This window comes from Haemorhous mexicanus, chromosome 7 (assembly GCF_027477595.1).
Source record: "Haemorhous mexicanus isolate bHaeMex1 chromosome 7, bHaeMex1.pri, whole genome shotgun sequence".
Lineage (NCBI taxonomy): Eukaryota > Metazoa > Chordata > Aves > Passeriformes > Fringillidae > Haemorhous > Haemorhous mexicanus.
In genome coordinates, this window is record NC_082347.1 from 33,642,083 (window position 1) to 33,656,590 (window position 14,508).

The 14,508-nt window shown below is 40.8% G+C and overlaps 1 protein-coding gene across 2 annotated transcripts in view; it reads left to right on the forward strand.

Moving 5' to 3' along the window:
- ACSL5 (acyl-CoA synthetase long chain family member 5) overlaps nucleotides 1–14,508 on the forward strand; it is a 29,946-nt gene that overhangs the window by 8,125 nt on the left and 7,313 nt on the right. The window contains exons 2-9 of one of the 2 annotated variants that reach the window (XM_059851965.1): nucleotides 1,191–1,392; nucleotides 10,256–10,441; nucleotides 11,007–11,115; nucleotides 11,768–11,832; nucleotides 11,912–12,013; nucleotides 12,332–12,431; nucleotides 13,588–13,766; nucleotides 14,405–14,437. In XM_059851965.1, coding sequence (XP_059707948.1) covers nucleotides 10,286–10,441; nucleotides 11,007–11,115; nucleotides 11,768–11,832; nucleotides 11,912–12,013; nucleotides 12,332–12,431; nucleotides 13,588–13,766; nucleotides 14,405–14,437 — 744 coding nt within the window. In that variant the 5' untranslated portion in view covers nucleotides 1,191–1,392; nucleotides 10,256–10,285. Of the gene's footprint in view, nucleotides 1–1,149; nucleotides 1,393–10,255; nucleotides 10,442–11,006; nucleotides 11,116–11,767; nucleotides 11,833–11,911; nucleotides 12,014–12,331; nucleotides 12,432–13,587; nucleotides 13,767–14,404; nucleotides 14,438–14,508 lie in introns of both variants that reach the window. The other variant, XM_059851964.1, reaches the window with a different exon arrangement.

A 14,508-nucleotide genomic window follows, 5' to 3' on the forward strand; every position in this document is an offset into this window, starting at 1 on the left:
CAACTCCTTACCCTGCACAGAACTATTCCCAAGAGTCACACCAAGAGCCTGAGAGCGTTGTCCAAACACTCTTTGAGCTCTCTGAGGACTGGTGCTGTGACCACTTCCCTGGGGAGCCTCTTCCAGTGCCCAAACCCCTTCTGGGTGAAGAACCTTTTTCTAATATCTAAACTAAACCTCTCCTGACACAGCTTCCATTCCCTTGGGTCCTGTCACTGGTCACCAAACAGAAGAACTGCCTGCCTCTCCTCTCCCAGTCACGAGGAAGGTGTTCCCCTGTCTCCTCCACACTGAATAAACCAAGAGCCCTCAGCAGCTCCTCATATGACTTCCCCTCAAGGCCCTTCACCATCTTTGTTACCCTCCTTTGGATGCTCTCTAATAAGTGAGTGCTGAAAGGACTTTGCTATTTAGCCCTATCTCTTGGATCATGTGCAGAAAATGTCTTCCAAAGATCATATCCACAGCCTTTGGAAGCAAAGCCAGGAAGCTCCAACTGCTAGCTTAGCCTGCATACCTCGCCTCACAACAAGCACTTGTCTTTCTCAAGGAGCATTAAGCACAGGTGCTCTCTCTCTCCCATTTCAAAGACAGAGGAAGGCAAAAAAACCCAAACCAAAACCACAGTTGTTTAAATCAACACAAAAAAAAAAAAAAAACCCTCTCACGAAAAAGGCTTGGCCTACTTGGCAGTTGAGCAAGTGCACTAACCTTTGCACAGTGTCAAAAGGGAAGGTGCACTGTGGTGAGATAACCAGCCCCCCAGACATCCCAAAGGGGCTGGGAGCCCTGACCCCAAAGGAGTGCCTACTTCACAGACCCTTCCCTGGAGCTGCAAGGGAAACCTGTGCCTCAATGGCTGGATATGTTAAGGACAGGACTCTACACAAAGCATCTGGTGAAAAACACTGGAATATGTTTGCTTGCTCAAAGTGCAATCTAAGAGGCTCCTTTTCTCAGTGAAGCAAGACTTAGTCAGTGCCCCTGCACACCTGGAGTAAATGAGAGCCCTATGAAAAACCCAGGGCTGCAGCTTTCACAGGGCTGGGGTTAGTTTTCTCAATGCACTGCTCTCTTCTAACACTGTTGTGCAAGACTTGTATGTTTAACATTTCTAACCAGCCAAAATTGCTCTTTATATTTGATCAGGAAAATTTTTTTTTTTTACCTTTGAACCTGCCTTGCAACAGGTTCAAAGGTTACCTGGGTGCAGTGTCGCCTGTTTATTAAAGCCACACTCTGATGATTCGGGGCTTAGTCCTGCCACGGGAGCTGGGGAAGCACCACTGGAGCTGGGGAAGAACCAACCCTAGAACACCCCTTGGGAGTTGTAAAGCAGCAAAGGAAGCAAGCTGTACCAGCCCCTCCACCCTCCTCCAGCACTGAAGGAAGGTAAGAAAATCCCTCCTAGTCAGAGCCTGTGTTGCCCAAGTACTGGGCTTCCTGCTCCTACAGGGAAGTACTGCAAGTGGGATAATAGCCTCACTTTGCTGCAATAGCTGGATCCAATGCACCTTTCTTATCACCCTGTGTGCTGTTAAAGGCAACAGCTGTATGTTATTAAAGAAGCAAGTCTGGGCTCAGGGGTGGCATACAGGGAAATCACAGCTTGAAGAGAGCAGCCACCTGTACACTCCCTGTTGCTATAGACTGGCTGGAAGTAGAAAGCTGTCTACAGTCCAGGCTGAAGCCATTTTCTTATCAATTTGTTAGTTATGCCTATTTAAAAATACAGTGCACAAAGTAGCAGTGCCAGGCTCCCACTCAGACTAATGTTTAAACAAGGTTCCAAAAATATAAGAATATTTGTTTTTACAGCATCACAAGCAGTAAAGGGCTGCAATATGCTAGGTCATTTATATGCATAAGCTTATTGGCAACATTTAATACAGTAGAATCTAGCTTAATCCCTAACTAGAGACATAGAAGCTGGCTATAACGCCTTTTATAATGGTTTAAAAGCCCATATCATAGGGTATGGCACACCAGACTGTTGCCATTGCCTTGGTGCAACTGCTTGTCCCTAGCTATAGAGATGGAGCCTTCTCCAAGCTCTTGCTTGTGTACAGAGAGGGTGGCGGAGACAAAGATCAACCTGAAATCAAGCTGCAACCAAGAGAACGGGAAAAAAGCATGCTGCTTTTCCAAGTCCTAAGCTCATCTCCTATCCATACCTCCTATCCTGAGGAACTCACTTGTGCTCTAAGATAATTTATGTTCCAGTGCAGTTATTTTGCTTTACAAAGCCGGACATGGCCCTTGAAAAGCAGAACAGAGCAATAAAGAATTATTGTGTTTATAGCATTAAGAAAACAAACTGGAATTTTAAAATCATTCAAATAAAGTAAGCTCACACCTCCCATAGACTCACAAAATTTAAATCCAGGTTTTGAATGGCCAATACAGAAAAGAGTATATGGAGCCAATGCTTTCCTTTCACTTATTTCCACCCTCTGCTATTTGCTATGTGTAGAAAGGTTATTTAGCATCTTTGGATAACAAAAGCTCATGTTGTTCTATGACCTTAAAATTTGTTACAAAAGCTCACCTGATTCAACTTCTATGCAAAACTTTTTTGACAGTGACAACAGAAAGGACACAACCTGAACTCCCCACATGCATAAGCTACCTACTGCTCATCTTAAGTCACTAATGGGTATGATGGGTGCAAGTGTAAATTTTACATACATGCACAAAGAGAAGCAAAGGTTGAGATTCATAACTCTGCTTTACTTTTTGACAGAAAATTTCTAGCAAAAAAATATCTGTGCCTTTCAAAAATCTGGAGCTTATTCAAATCATTTATGAAAAATTTAAAGCCTCAATATTTGCATGTCAATTTTTATGTGTAACAGGGGAAGACTGTCATCTGTATTCGAATTTATGAGCATTGAATAGAAATTATCATTAAGGAGAAGCTTTCCTGTGTGCATCCTTTAATCCAGTTTGTGCTGGGGCTGTGACACCCACTGAGCCCAGGCAATAGAGTGTAGCCTTATAGAGCTCTGTGTCACATTCTGGGCTCCTGGCAGGCCAGGTAGGACCGTGCTGTGGGCATGTTCTCCCACCCTGCAGCAAAGTGAATGCACCCAAGATACACAGCACTGCTGTCCAACAGCTGACCAATGACAGGGCAAACTCACTGCTTCTTCTTTTGCTCCTGGAAAAATAACAGCCTGAGGCAGATATCTGAAGGGGGAAAATGCTAAGAGAGGCACACAGAGCGGGTGCTAATGGACCTGGCTGGGCTGGGAGCCTGGCCTTGTCTCCTTTCTATAAGCACAAATGCCCCCTGACAGGCACTATTAAAGCTGAAGCTCACAGCTTCTCTGAAATGCCACAGGAAGAGGTCTGGGAAGGAAAAGCCAAAGGCAGAGGAGTTTCATGTAGAAAAAGCTATTTCTTTTTTATGCTCAGCTTACAGGAAAATCAGTGAATCAACCCTCAGTTTCCCTAAAATATACCTGCGTGGCTAAACAATGCCCCAGCTACATCTAAGTTAGCTCTACCTGAAGAGTATAAAGATTACAGCAGCAATAAAAATATAATTGCAATTAGTAGGGGCTACGTGTTTTAGCAAGCCAAGGTCCAGTACAGGTTGTAGTTTGGATGCAAGTACATGCTGTGTTAATTCCATCTCAGCTTTACAGTTTGTCTAGCTAAGCAGATTATTCTGAAATCATGCAGCATAGGAAAACTGTCAGATGGGAAGCTCCTAAGTTGAGAAAACAATTCTAAAATCTGAGGTTAAGGCAATAAAGAAGAGAGATAGGTGAAGTTACTGTCTTCCCATCCCTCCAAACCTACTGCAAAATTCCAGTTACATTAGACAAGCACTGAAGAGAAAAAAGGAAACTGCAACAGCAATAAACTTTTAAACAAAGAAATAAAACTGTGAAATAATTTTTAAAAAATCCATGTCACAGCAGAAAACAAAACTGAAGCTTGAAACATGATTCACTGTTACCTGCTACAAATAATTGCACCTATGTATGTCTATAACAGAACAGAAAGAACTAGGTAGCTTTTTGGGGAAAAAAAAAAAACCAAACCAAAAACTCAACAACAGCAACAAGAAAACTAACATCAAAACCAAATAAAACAAAACCATCAGCAGAAATCCAGCCCACCAGCAAGTCCATTGCAGCAGTATATGAGAGATGCTGTAGTCAAAACATTTTCTTGGTATTACAGGCTACAAAGCTTTGCTCACCATAACATAGATGCAGATATAGAGAGAAAATTGCTACTGCTTTATACATAGAAAAGATAATAGCAAACAGCTTAGAAAGAATAAACTATAAATATAATTTCAAAATATTTTGGTTTACTTTTCATTTAGATCTACTTCAAGCTGTTTTCATTAACAAACAAAAAAAGCTCAATTATTTCCTCTTGTGTGGATGGATTGTTGGGGGTTTTTTTGGTTTATTTTTTTAAATCACTCCAGTTTCCCCATGCAAGTTCCTCCCTTAAAGCTCCCCTCCTAAAAGTGCCCAAATTGATTGCTAATGTGCTTTTCTGCTTGCTGATTTATTTATATGGGAACAAGAAACTGGCTGTAGTTTTTAACATGAGTGTTACCTAAGTGGTATCCAACACTCATGTTGGTTTTGTACTGTGCTGCTAAGACTCCCTTTTACTTAAGGAGAAGAGGTTGATTTCCTACTCTATATTCAAAATGGTAGGTGCCTTTACTCACTAGTTCTCATCTCCATACATGGTCTGCCAGATTTTCTGTGTAAGTAATGAAGTTTTACTGTATTTGTTTTATTGCTCATGAGTTTGCTTGCTGTTACTCACATGGGCAAATGCAGTGATTAGATGCAGAGTTGGAGATAATGAGTTTTTCAGGAGCCTCCTAGGAAATCTCTGATAGTGTGCTATCAGTTAAAAGTGGACCTTGGGCTGAGTTAAGTTCAGATATGTGTTTGTTCTTTGCTCCTCATAATTGAAGTGCTGTGATAATATGAAGTAATGGACATTAATATCTAGAAACTTTAGGTGCTACCTTTTCTCTGTGTGGCTAAGGTGCCTAATGATAATATTCTAATTTTCTTAGCAGTTCTATGTGAATTTTCAAGTCAAGCTTTAGTCCTTGCTCTTAATACCATGCCCTATCACTAGAGAAAACTTCCTATTAATATAGTTTTGATGCATGAATGCATTTTTTTGATGCTCTTGCACTTTTGCAAGAAGTGAACCTGTGTTATCCAATAGGATAAACAGTAACAGAACCTGCTATACTGACTGTATTTTAAATTCTTAAAAGCTTCAAAGGGCCAGTGGTGCATGTTTCTGAGTAGTTAGTTTCAAAGAGAAAATCTGATATAAAGACTATATGAAAGCTTGGCTTTTCAATTTATCCGAGAAAATAACTTTTAGTACTAAGTAGTGTCGTGATGTTGTTGCCCTCCTGATGGAGAGGCAGTAATATCCAGCACAGTAAATTTCCTTATTTTAAAAAATGGCCTTTCTATTTAAACATACTGAAAGCTTGAATTCAATTGGTTTCATCAGCAAGGCTCAGAAACCTCAGCACTCTGCTTCCTGAAAGTTACTGGGGCCTCGTCCCTTCCCACCTTCTAGCAGGGTGTTTCTCAGCTAAGATCAAAAGGTGCTTGAACTGTTTGGCTCTAACTCTCTGAAGAGGTACTCTAAAAGCAAAGCCTCACTGAAGCATATCCTGTGCTTAATGCAGGTTACTGAGCATTTTGCTTCGTTTTTTGCATGGCTCTGCTCAGAAATCACTGCTGAGCTTTTGTGCTTTAACTTCCTTCTGGATGCTCAAAGTTAGATGTTCCTAAACCCTGTGGAACACAAGACTTCAGCTGCATCAAGGAGGAATATGCAATACCAAGTTTCCAAGGAGTAAGAACTGGCAAAGTGGCTCCCATCTGCAGGAAGACACCAGGCAAGAGCTGCACTGTGTAAGCAGATGGAAAGAGTGAGTTACTGATGGTTAAGTAACTAATTAGTGTAGGTGGCTGTACTCTACTTTTCCTGCTTGTAAACAGTCAGTGTTACCTTACTAATGCTGAGAAAAAAGATGTCGCGATCATGCCAAAAGCTTAGGCAAACTTGATGCAAAGTACGTAACTGCAGAAGACATTCTCCCAGGCAGTGCAGACTGTTGATTCCAAAATTGTGCAAGTATCAGAGGTTGCTTTGTTGTCCATAATGAACTCTTGCAATGGAGATGAGACTGATTTTTCCTCATATTTATGTAATTGAAAATACAAAGATCAGCCACTTTCCAGTGGAGAGCATAGAGAATAACTTTGATTCCTTCTAGGTAATGAAGGAATAGCTGTAAAGGGGGAGGTACAGTAGAAATGAGAATGTGTACTCCTGAACTCAAGGCTGTAAATGGTATCACTGTAATCTCTTCTGATAAAAACGAAGCCTTTGACTCTGGAGCTTAGTGCATCTTATCCCTGACCATTGATCAGGGCAGACAACCGAAGTACACTTTCAGCTGTCCAGCATCTTCTTGCACAAGAAGCTTAACAGGTGGCTTGAGACATCTTGTGCATTCTGAGCCCTCAGAACTCAGGGGTTTCAGACACTCCACCTCTGACCCCTCTGATGTTTAGAAAGGCAACTGGTGCTCAGACTTACCCAGCAGTGGAAGTGGGTGTCTGTCCAAAATGCTCTGTTTTTTTCTTGTTCTGCACTGTTTTCACTAAATTGATATAGATCAGGTATTAGGTATGCACAGGGCACTTGGATTTGTGGGTTGAAGTCCAGTTGTAGCTGTTCCATAGCACAGATCTAGGCAGCAGCTGTTCTCTCACTATGGACAGGAAGGTCTATCAAGTACAGATTCCTGTCCTCTCTCTGGCTTTTCTGCTTTGGTGGCAGCAGGATTAAGGGGCATTTGGATGATACCAGAGGTGATAAATTAGAAGCTCCTTGGATTGACAAATAGTTACAGTAAAAGCCCTAGGCATAGGAAACAACTGTCCTAATTCTGGGAATTGAGACAAATTTGCTGACAATCTCTTGCCACAGCTTGAATAACACACCCTATGTGCTTTGATTGAAGAGACTAAAGCCCTTTTGCGGAAACATTGTTGGAAAGTAAAAGAAAACATGGTCACTATTCTATTAATAAAGTAAGGGTGTTGAAAATAGTTTTTCAGATATGAAAAACATTTTGTTTTGTATTACCTAGATCTGTGTTTTTGTGCATCTGTGCTTTTTTATATGCAACACTAACCTCTCTATCTTTAAAGGGTATATATGCAGAGTCCTGCATATGTAGTCTCAGTCAGGGCTGTAAGTGGGCTCATGAAAACTAAAAGTTACTGAGTTACCCTAGAAGCTAATGAGCATATAATACTTCCCAGACTTTAAAGAAACTTGTCAACAGGTCTTTCTTTAAATTAAAAATTCATTCAAATATAATTGAAAATCCTCCTTGACTACCTATAGGTATGCTGGGAGGGCTACAATGGGATTAGACTACTGCCTGATCTTTCTTTCTTTCTTTTTATGCAAGAGGCTTGTGGAATCAATTCAGAAACTCAAGGCAAAAGTTTTGCTGCTTTAAATGATCATTTCTTGATTAGGTGCTCCCTCTGGACTTTGAGTTCCATGCTCCAAGCAAAAAAATCATATCCTTCAGGTTTTGATGTTCAGTCCTCTTAGATATCCTGGTACAAACTACTTTGCAAGTGAGTCAGTGAGAACAGGGAAATACCTTCATGGAAAAATTTTCAGTGACTTGTCTACTGATGCATGGAGCATTTGGGGTTACTGAGTTCTCTGATCCTTATAAGAAAAAGGTCAGACAAGTGTCTTCAGTAAATTTTCTGTCCAACAAGTCCATGTAACAGACAGTAGCTATTTGTGACAACTGCTCTGATCTGTCTGACCTAGTCAGACAGTGTTAATGGTAAGCCATATAAGTAAGGTAAAGAAGAGGACTTGGTGCCATAAATAAAATAGTTTTGTTTCTTACCTCTAGCACGATATTTTAAAAACAACCTATCATTCATGGTTTCTGGGAAATCATCTTAAAAGTACTATTAGAATAAGCAGATGAGAGCATACTTCAGCCAATAAAACTGGTGCAGCTGTACAGGCCTGTGGTCTCTCTGGGTACTTGCATATAGGTCTATTTTCTCACTGCTGATTGAAAAATGACCAGGGAAGAGTCATGTGAAATGCTGTGAGTGAAAACTCCTTTGTCAGTCTAGAAAGCTTCCAACATACAAACGGTGCAAATGTGATTTGCTCTGTCACTTGGATTTAGCAGTGGGCTCTGAGCTAAAGGAATGAAGTTTGTATATTCCACCTTTCATGATGGAGAACGGAGATGCCTCTACCTAGCTGCCTCAGTGCTCATGCTATAAAAAAGTGTCTTGCTCATGTTAGTGAAAGAGGAAATATAAACCACAAACCATGAGCAATTTAATCACTGCAGAAAGCTGCTTGCTAACTGCTCCATTAATGGTCCAGATATATATAGTGTCAAGAGCAGCTGATTACCAAATTCACTTAATTAATAATCTTCAGTTTTCCAAACCAAGCAGTGCTAAACCTAAACTGCTAAGTAGCTTTGTCCTGAATGTAAACTTGATCAGCAGACCTGGATTTAAGTTCTGCTGTTTGTTTTTTTTTTTTTTTTTTTTAATCCAGGCTCAATTGATAACGGTCCAAAGGGAGATGGGTGATATGCTGTGCTACAAACAGGTTTATGCTCCCATAGGATCAATATGCCCAGTGACTGGAATTGCCCATTAGCAGAGTCCCAAGGCCAGTTCCTGCCTTTCAGGCTGTAGCACAATCTTTTTGAACTCTCAGTACATGAAACCAAGGTCAGGAGTTTGAAGGACATGTGGCAACTAAGATTCAGAGTAGGAAAGAGGACTAGGGAGTTGGTATTTCTCAGATATGTAGGTGATGTGCATCTGGCAGCTTGGACTAGCTGAAAAGCCTCTGAGGTACCCTTTCTTATCCAAATGCAGAGCAAGCAAAGCATGCCTTTTTTACCAGGGAACTCACCAGGATTGCTGATTAACACTGCCACTGGAAACTACAAAACTGTAAAACAGATACAGGTAATCTAAATGAGCAGTCTGGGCTCAGATACCCAAATTCTGACTTCAGGTTCTGTCTGAGCTTAATATTGGTTTGTAAAATACCTTCAACTTCATTAGAATTATAGTTAAAGGGTAACTGGACCTCATTACATCAGGACTCCTGGTATTCTTCTTGCACAGGGATTTATTGATAGCTGACATATTATCTACTGGTGGGGTTCCTTTGATCCTGTATGAAGGAGTTTGAAAGAGTGTTGCTATTCATCTTGCAAAGTGTGAGGTGGTGTGTCCTGCATAGATATTTAGACATTAGCAAATACAAGTTGCTGAGATCTGAGTTGATTCAGACAGAAAGCAGTCCTTTCTCTTGGCAATTCAATCTTAAAACACATCAGAACATTTTGGAGATAAAAGTGCTTGTTTCTCAGGAAGAAATCTCAGGTCTCTGTGTCTTATAAAAAAAGTCTACATTCTCAGATTTTGCTTCCTGTCCTTAAAGGAAGATACACTGGGGAATGCAAGCAGCAGAATTGTTTCTGTATTTCCCAATTAGACTTCCATTGCACACATTGACTTCCAGGTCACCACTTCCTAGTGGAAAGCAACTTTCACAATTTTGATTTGTGCTGGTTTTTTTGGCTGACCACACTGTCACTCTGAAATATTTGTCTGGCATGACCAGTAAAAGCAGCTGACAATGAATATACTGTTTGTCCTGCAGACATATATGTAGGTGCATCAAACGTAATTTATCAATACCCTTCCTATTTCAGCAAAAGCATTTCCTATTGAACACTTACAATATTGAGGAATTTTCTTATTTCCACAATTCACATCATTGAACCATAGGCATTTTTTAGTTATACTTGGAGAGATAGATTTGGGAAATTACACACTGGTTTTTTTCAGGCACATTTTTTTACTTAAGGATGGAAAGAATCTGTTCCTTTTCTGACTTCATAAGGCTTCAGCTTTCTGTGGAGGTGGATGCAGCAGAGATTAAGATTTATGGGGACAGGTGACTTAAGATCTCTTAAGAGGCTTAAAACATTGCATAAGTGTACTTCAGTATTGTACCAGAATTCTCCAGGGGCAAACTGGCTGAAATGATTTGCAGTACTGTTTAACAAGCTACTTAAGTAACCATGGCTCATAGGTAATTAAAGCTTCTAACTCAAGTCTACTAAACCTCCTATTTGTTTCAGGTTCAGCTCTGGCTCCACTGATCCAGTACAATGATCTGGATACTTCAAGTGTTATTCTCACCGCTCCCAACACCAGCATTGATCAGTCTCATTGCATTTGGAGCTGTCATCTTCCTGTGGGTGATAAGCAGGCCAAAACCCCTTTTACCTCCTGTTGACTTGAACAAGCAGTCGATAGGAATTGAGGTAATGCTTTCTCTGCTTGTGGGCATGGTCTGTTTTGGAGCTTCATCTGAATACTGATCCACTCTTCATCTGAATACTGATCCACTCTGACTCTGGGTGCAGTGGAAACTCTCCTGTCCGATGTGCACAGCATTCTCTCCCAGGTGTACAACTCGAGAGCACAGTGGGGAGATGGGAAGTCTTAAGAAGCTAAGATGAGAAAAAGCAGCTTGTTCCAACCAGGGTTAGGTGGGATTTCTACCAGATGGCTTTGGCTGCCACTGACCTTTTTCCTGTATTTTCAATGCACTGTATCAGCTTTGAAACTGGAGCTGGACTTGATGTAAGAAGGGAAGTGGTAACACTCAGTCAAGGCCTCTCAGTAACCTGTAACTAAACATTAAGGTGGGCCATCTAGAGAATTCCTCTGCATGTGACTGAGTAGATCAAAATCAGGAAGGGAAAAGACTTCCCTAACAATGCAATGCTATTGAAATGTTTTAAATGGGATTGATGAGAGAATGGCTGAGGAACAAATGTTATTTTATCTGATCTGCACTATTTCATAACCATGCTTTGTTCCTAGGGAGGAGCCAGAAGAGTTGCACTCTTGACAGATAACAACCTGCTTTCTTATTACTTTGAAGATGCTAAAACCCTGTATGAAGTTTTCCAGAGAGGAGTGAGTATTTCTGGTAAGCTTTGCATCTGGTGGTTAGTACTTGTCTATCACAAGTAAACAAAATTTTTCCAAGATCCTTTTCCTTATGTCTTGGCTGTGGTAATAATGCAGGCTAGCAAAAGCTCTTCTAACCCTCTGTGGGGTGGAGAGACAAGTGACCATATTTCTCCCTGTCCCAATTTAGTACTAGTCTTGTTTAGGAGACTGGGCAGGAACAAACACCGGAAACTGAAGATGGTAGAGTTCAGTCACGAGTCAGCAGACACAAAGCATCAGAGGAACTGGGGGGGAAACACCTCTCCTTTGTCTTATGATGTGAGTTTTCCTGTGAAATTACTGCCTGTTTACAACAGATATGAATTTGTGCATGTCACTTCACAAGTCCTATGCATGGAAATGTGTGATGGTTTGCAACCTCACATGGGTTGTGCAATTGAACAAATACCACCAGATCTTAGAAGCATTGCTTGTAAGGATAAAGCTAAATTCTTACAACCTTGGTTTGGGCAAAGTGCTTGACTATGGACACTGACCTGCTCTCCATGCAGCTGCCTGAATGCCTGACAGAAAACATTTCCCACTTCAAGTGTTTAGTGTTATGCACTTTAGTGTTATGCAACTTCAGTACTGAGCTTTGAAATTGCTTTTCTGAACTCTTTCATTAGGAAATGGTGACTGTCTAGGCTACAGGAAACCCAAGCAACCTTATCAGTGGCTGACATATAAACAGGTGAGTATTGTAAATGACAGATGAATTAATTTGGGATACTGCCTTGTAACACTAAAGTGGGGGAATAACTATCTTGCAGGTTTCAGACAGAACTAAATACCTGGGATCGGGACTTCTGGAAAAAGGATGCCAACCATCATCAAGCCAGTTTATTGGCATTTTTGCTCAGAATAGGCCAGAGGTAAGCAAAAAATTGTGTATTCTTTCCTATACTATTCTGACACCTTGGGGTGAGAGGAGAGTCTGTATTTAAACAGCTTCAGGCCACATCAGGAACAATCACAATTTTTTCCTTCCCAATTCCCTTTTTACTGACTGAGCACATACCATTCCAAGCATGTAATACAATGACCTCTCACAACTCTTACTCTCATGGATGTGCTCCTTCCATATCCCCCCAATGCCAAGTGCATGGGCTTGTCAAGCTGTATGAAGTCTGTAGGCAATCCTGTCTTGAGGGCTCCTAGTTTTCCTTAGTTGTGCTGTTTTCTCTTTTCAGTGGGTCATTTCAGAATATGCCTGCTACACCTACTCAATGGTTGCTGTTCCACTCTATGACACTCTGGGACCAGAGGCCATTGTATATATTGTTAACAAAGGTAAATATTGACTTCCACTCTTTCATAAGGATTTTTCTAGGAAACTTTGTTTTGGGAGGGCTAAGTTCAAGGGAATTTGTAAAAATCAGAGTAGCTTTAACCTTACTGCTCTTATAGACACTTAGTGAAGCTACTTTGCAGAGCACATGGTTCAATGCCTACAAGAATCCAGTGGGCTTTCCATGTCTCCTAGTGTCTTGATTGCAAGACCACTGAAGGATCTGCTAGATCCTGTGGATCATTCTGCAGTCAGAGTGCTCAACTATTTGCTATTTGAGATTTTGCAATCTTGAACTCCCACACTGCCAAATAATCAGACAATGCAGACAGACTTGCATGCAAATTAAGACTAGATGTGTGTGTCTGTCTGATTTAAAGTTGTAGGATGAAAAGAGTGGAGGAGGGAAGGGTAAAGATTTGCCTAAATCTGTTTAATCTATCTGGTTATTGCATGTTCTACAGAAGCAACATCTAGCAGGCCAACATGGAACAAACTGGCAAGGAAGTTAAATAAATCTTCAGACTTTCTTTCCCCAGTCTTAGGAGAGTGATGGGGGGAGTAAATATCCACTGTTACAGTGATCTGGGATCCATCCCAAAAATAGGATTTGCCAAGCAAAACCACTTCAACAGTTATGGTGGTGAATCTTGGAAAAAGGTGTTGACTTGGGATTACACAGCTGTAATTTACCAGTCTAACTGGGAATTGGCAGGCTCAGGCAAATCCAGTTCCTTTGCTAACTTAAAGGAAAAGGCCTTTGTAACTGCATCTACAGGGAACCTGAAGTATTAACTCACAAATTTTAGCTACCTCTTTCAATTTGGCCTTAATTTCTTTTGATTTAAGGAAGATGGCTAAACCTAAACAACATCATGGCAATACCAAAAGTTTCAACACCCATCTTGGTTGTGAGCAAAGATATTTCTCTTCAGCTCCTCAGCGTTTGCCCTTACTTTATATTGCCAGAACATCAGGTTTGCCCAATCAGTTGAGTATGGTAGGAGGAACCTTCTCAGCACTGTAAGACAGCCACTGAAGCCATATGAACAAATGCAAATGGCACCAAACCAATGTTATGTTCTAAAATTATGTGCTGCTGAGCTGTCACTGGCCTCATGTCTTCTAAACAGATTTCTGATAATTTCTTTTCTGTAGCTGACATAAGTGTGGTGATCTGTGACACACCTTCAAAGGCAGAGGTCTTGCTTAAGAACTGTGAGGACAAAAAGACCCCATGTCTGAAGATTATTGTTCTCATGGATCTCTTTGATGAAGAGCTCAAGGACAGAGGAGCTAAAGTGGGAATTGAAATTCTGTCACTGCAGGAGGTTGAGGTAGGTGGCTGAAAGCTTCTGTAATACTTTGCCAGCTAAACATCTTGATCTTCTGTGGCAGCAATGACACTTTAATGTAAGCATTACCCAGTTATCATGCCTATACTTGACATCTTAATGAGCAGTCATTTTGAAACTTGATATCTTTAGCTAAACAGAGTTGCAGAGTTCAAACAGTTGACTAAAGTTGTGTCCATGTGTTGTGAACAGCCAAGACTTGCTTAGCCTAATTTGTGATCCTGTTATAACAGGATTTATCAGGCTTCTAAGCTGGCAGTTGAATCTAATTGGAACTGTAAGTGCAAATTACTGGCTGCTTAGACATCCCAATACTAGGCTTAAGCTTGCATGAATGTAAAGAGATGTGGCCTACATCAAATAAAAGGAAACCTCTCTACTCAAGACTTTCAAATTCCTAAAGTAGTTCTGATCACTTTCCACACATTCAAATGTGTCCTTTCCACACTTGCAGCAGACAGTTTTTCAGAGTTATGTGTATTGGATTCAGGAAGAGGTCACTGTTTGAATGAGACAGAGTTTCAACAGGCAAAGTAGTAAAACAGATGTTGCATTTGAAATGCAATTACTTATTCACCTATTGTGCATATCTCTTAAACTGTGTATTTTTTCTAACACAGGAGCTGGGAAGAAACAACATCAAAGAACCAGTTGTAAGTATCTCTATGAAACAGCTATAGACTTGTAAAACTAGTCTCGGGAAGGACTTCTTGCTATGTTTCTA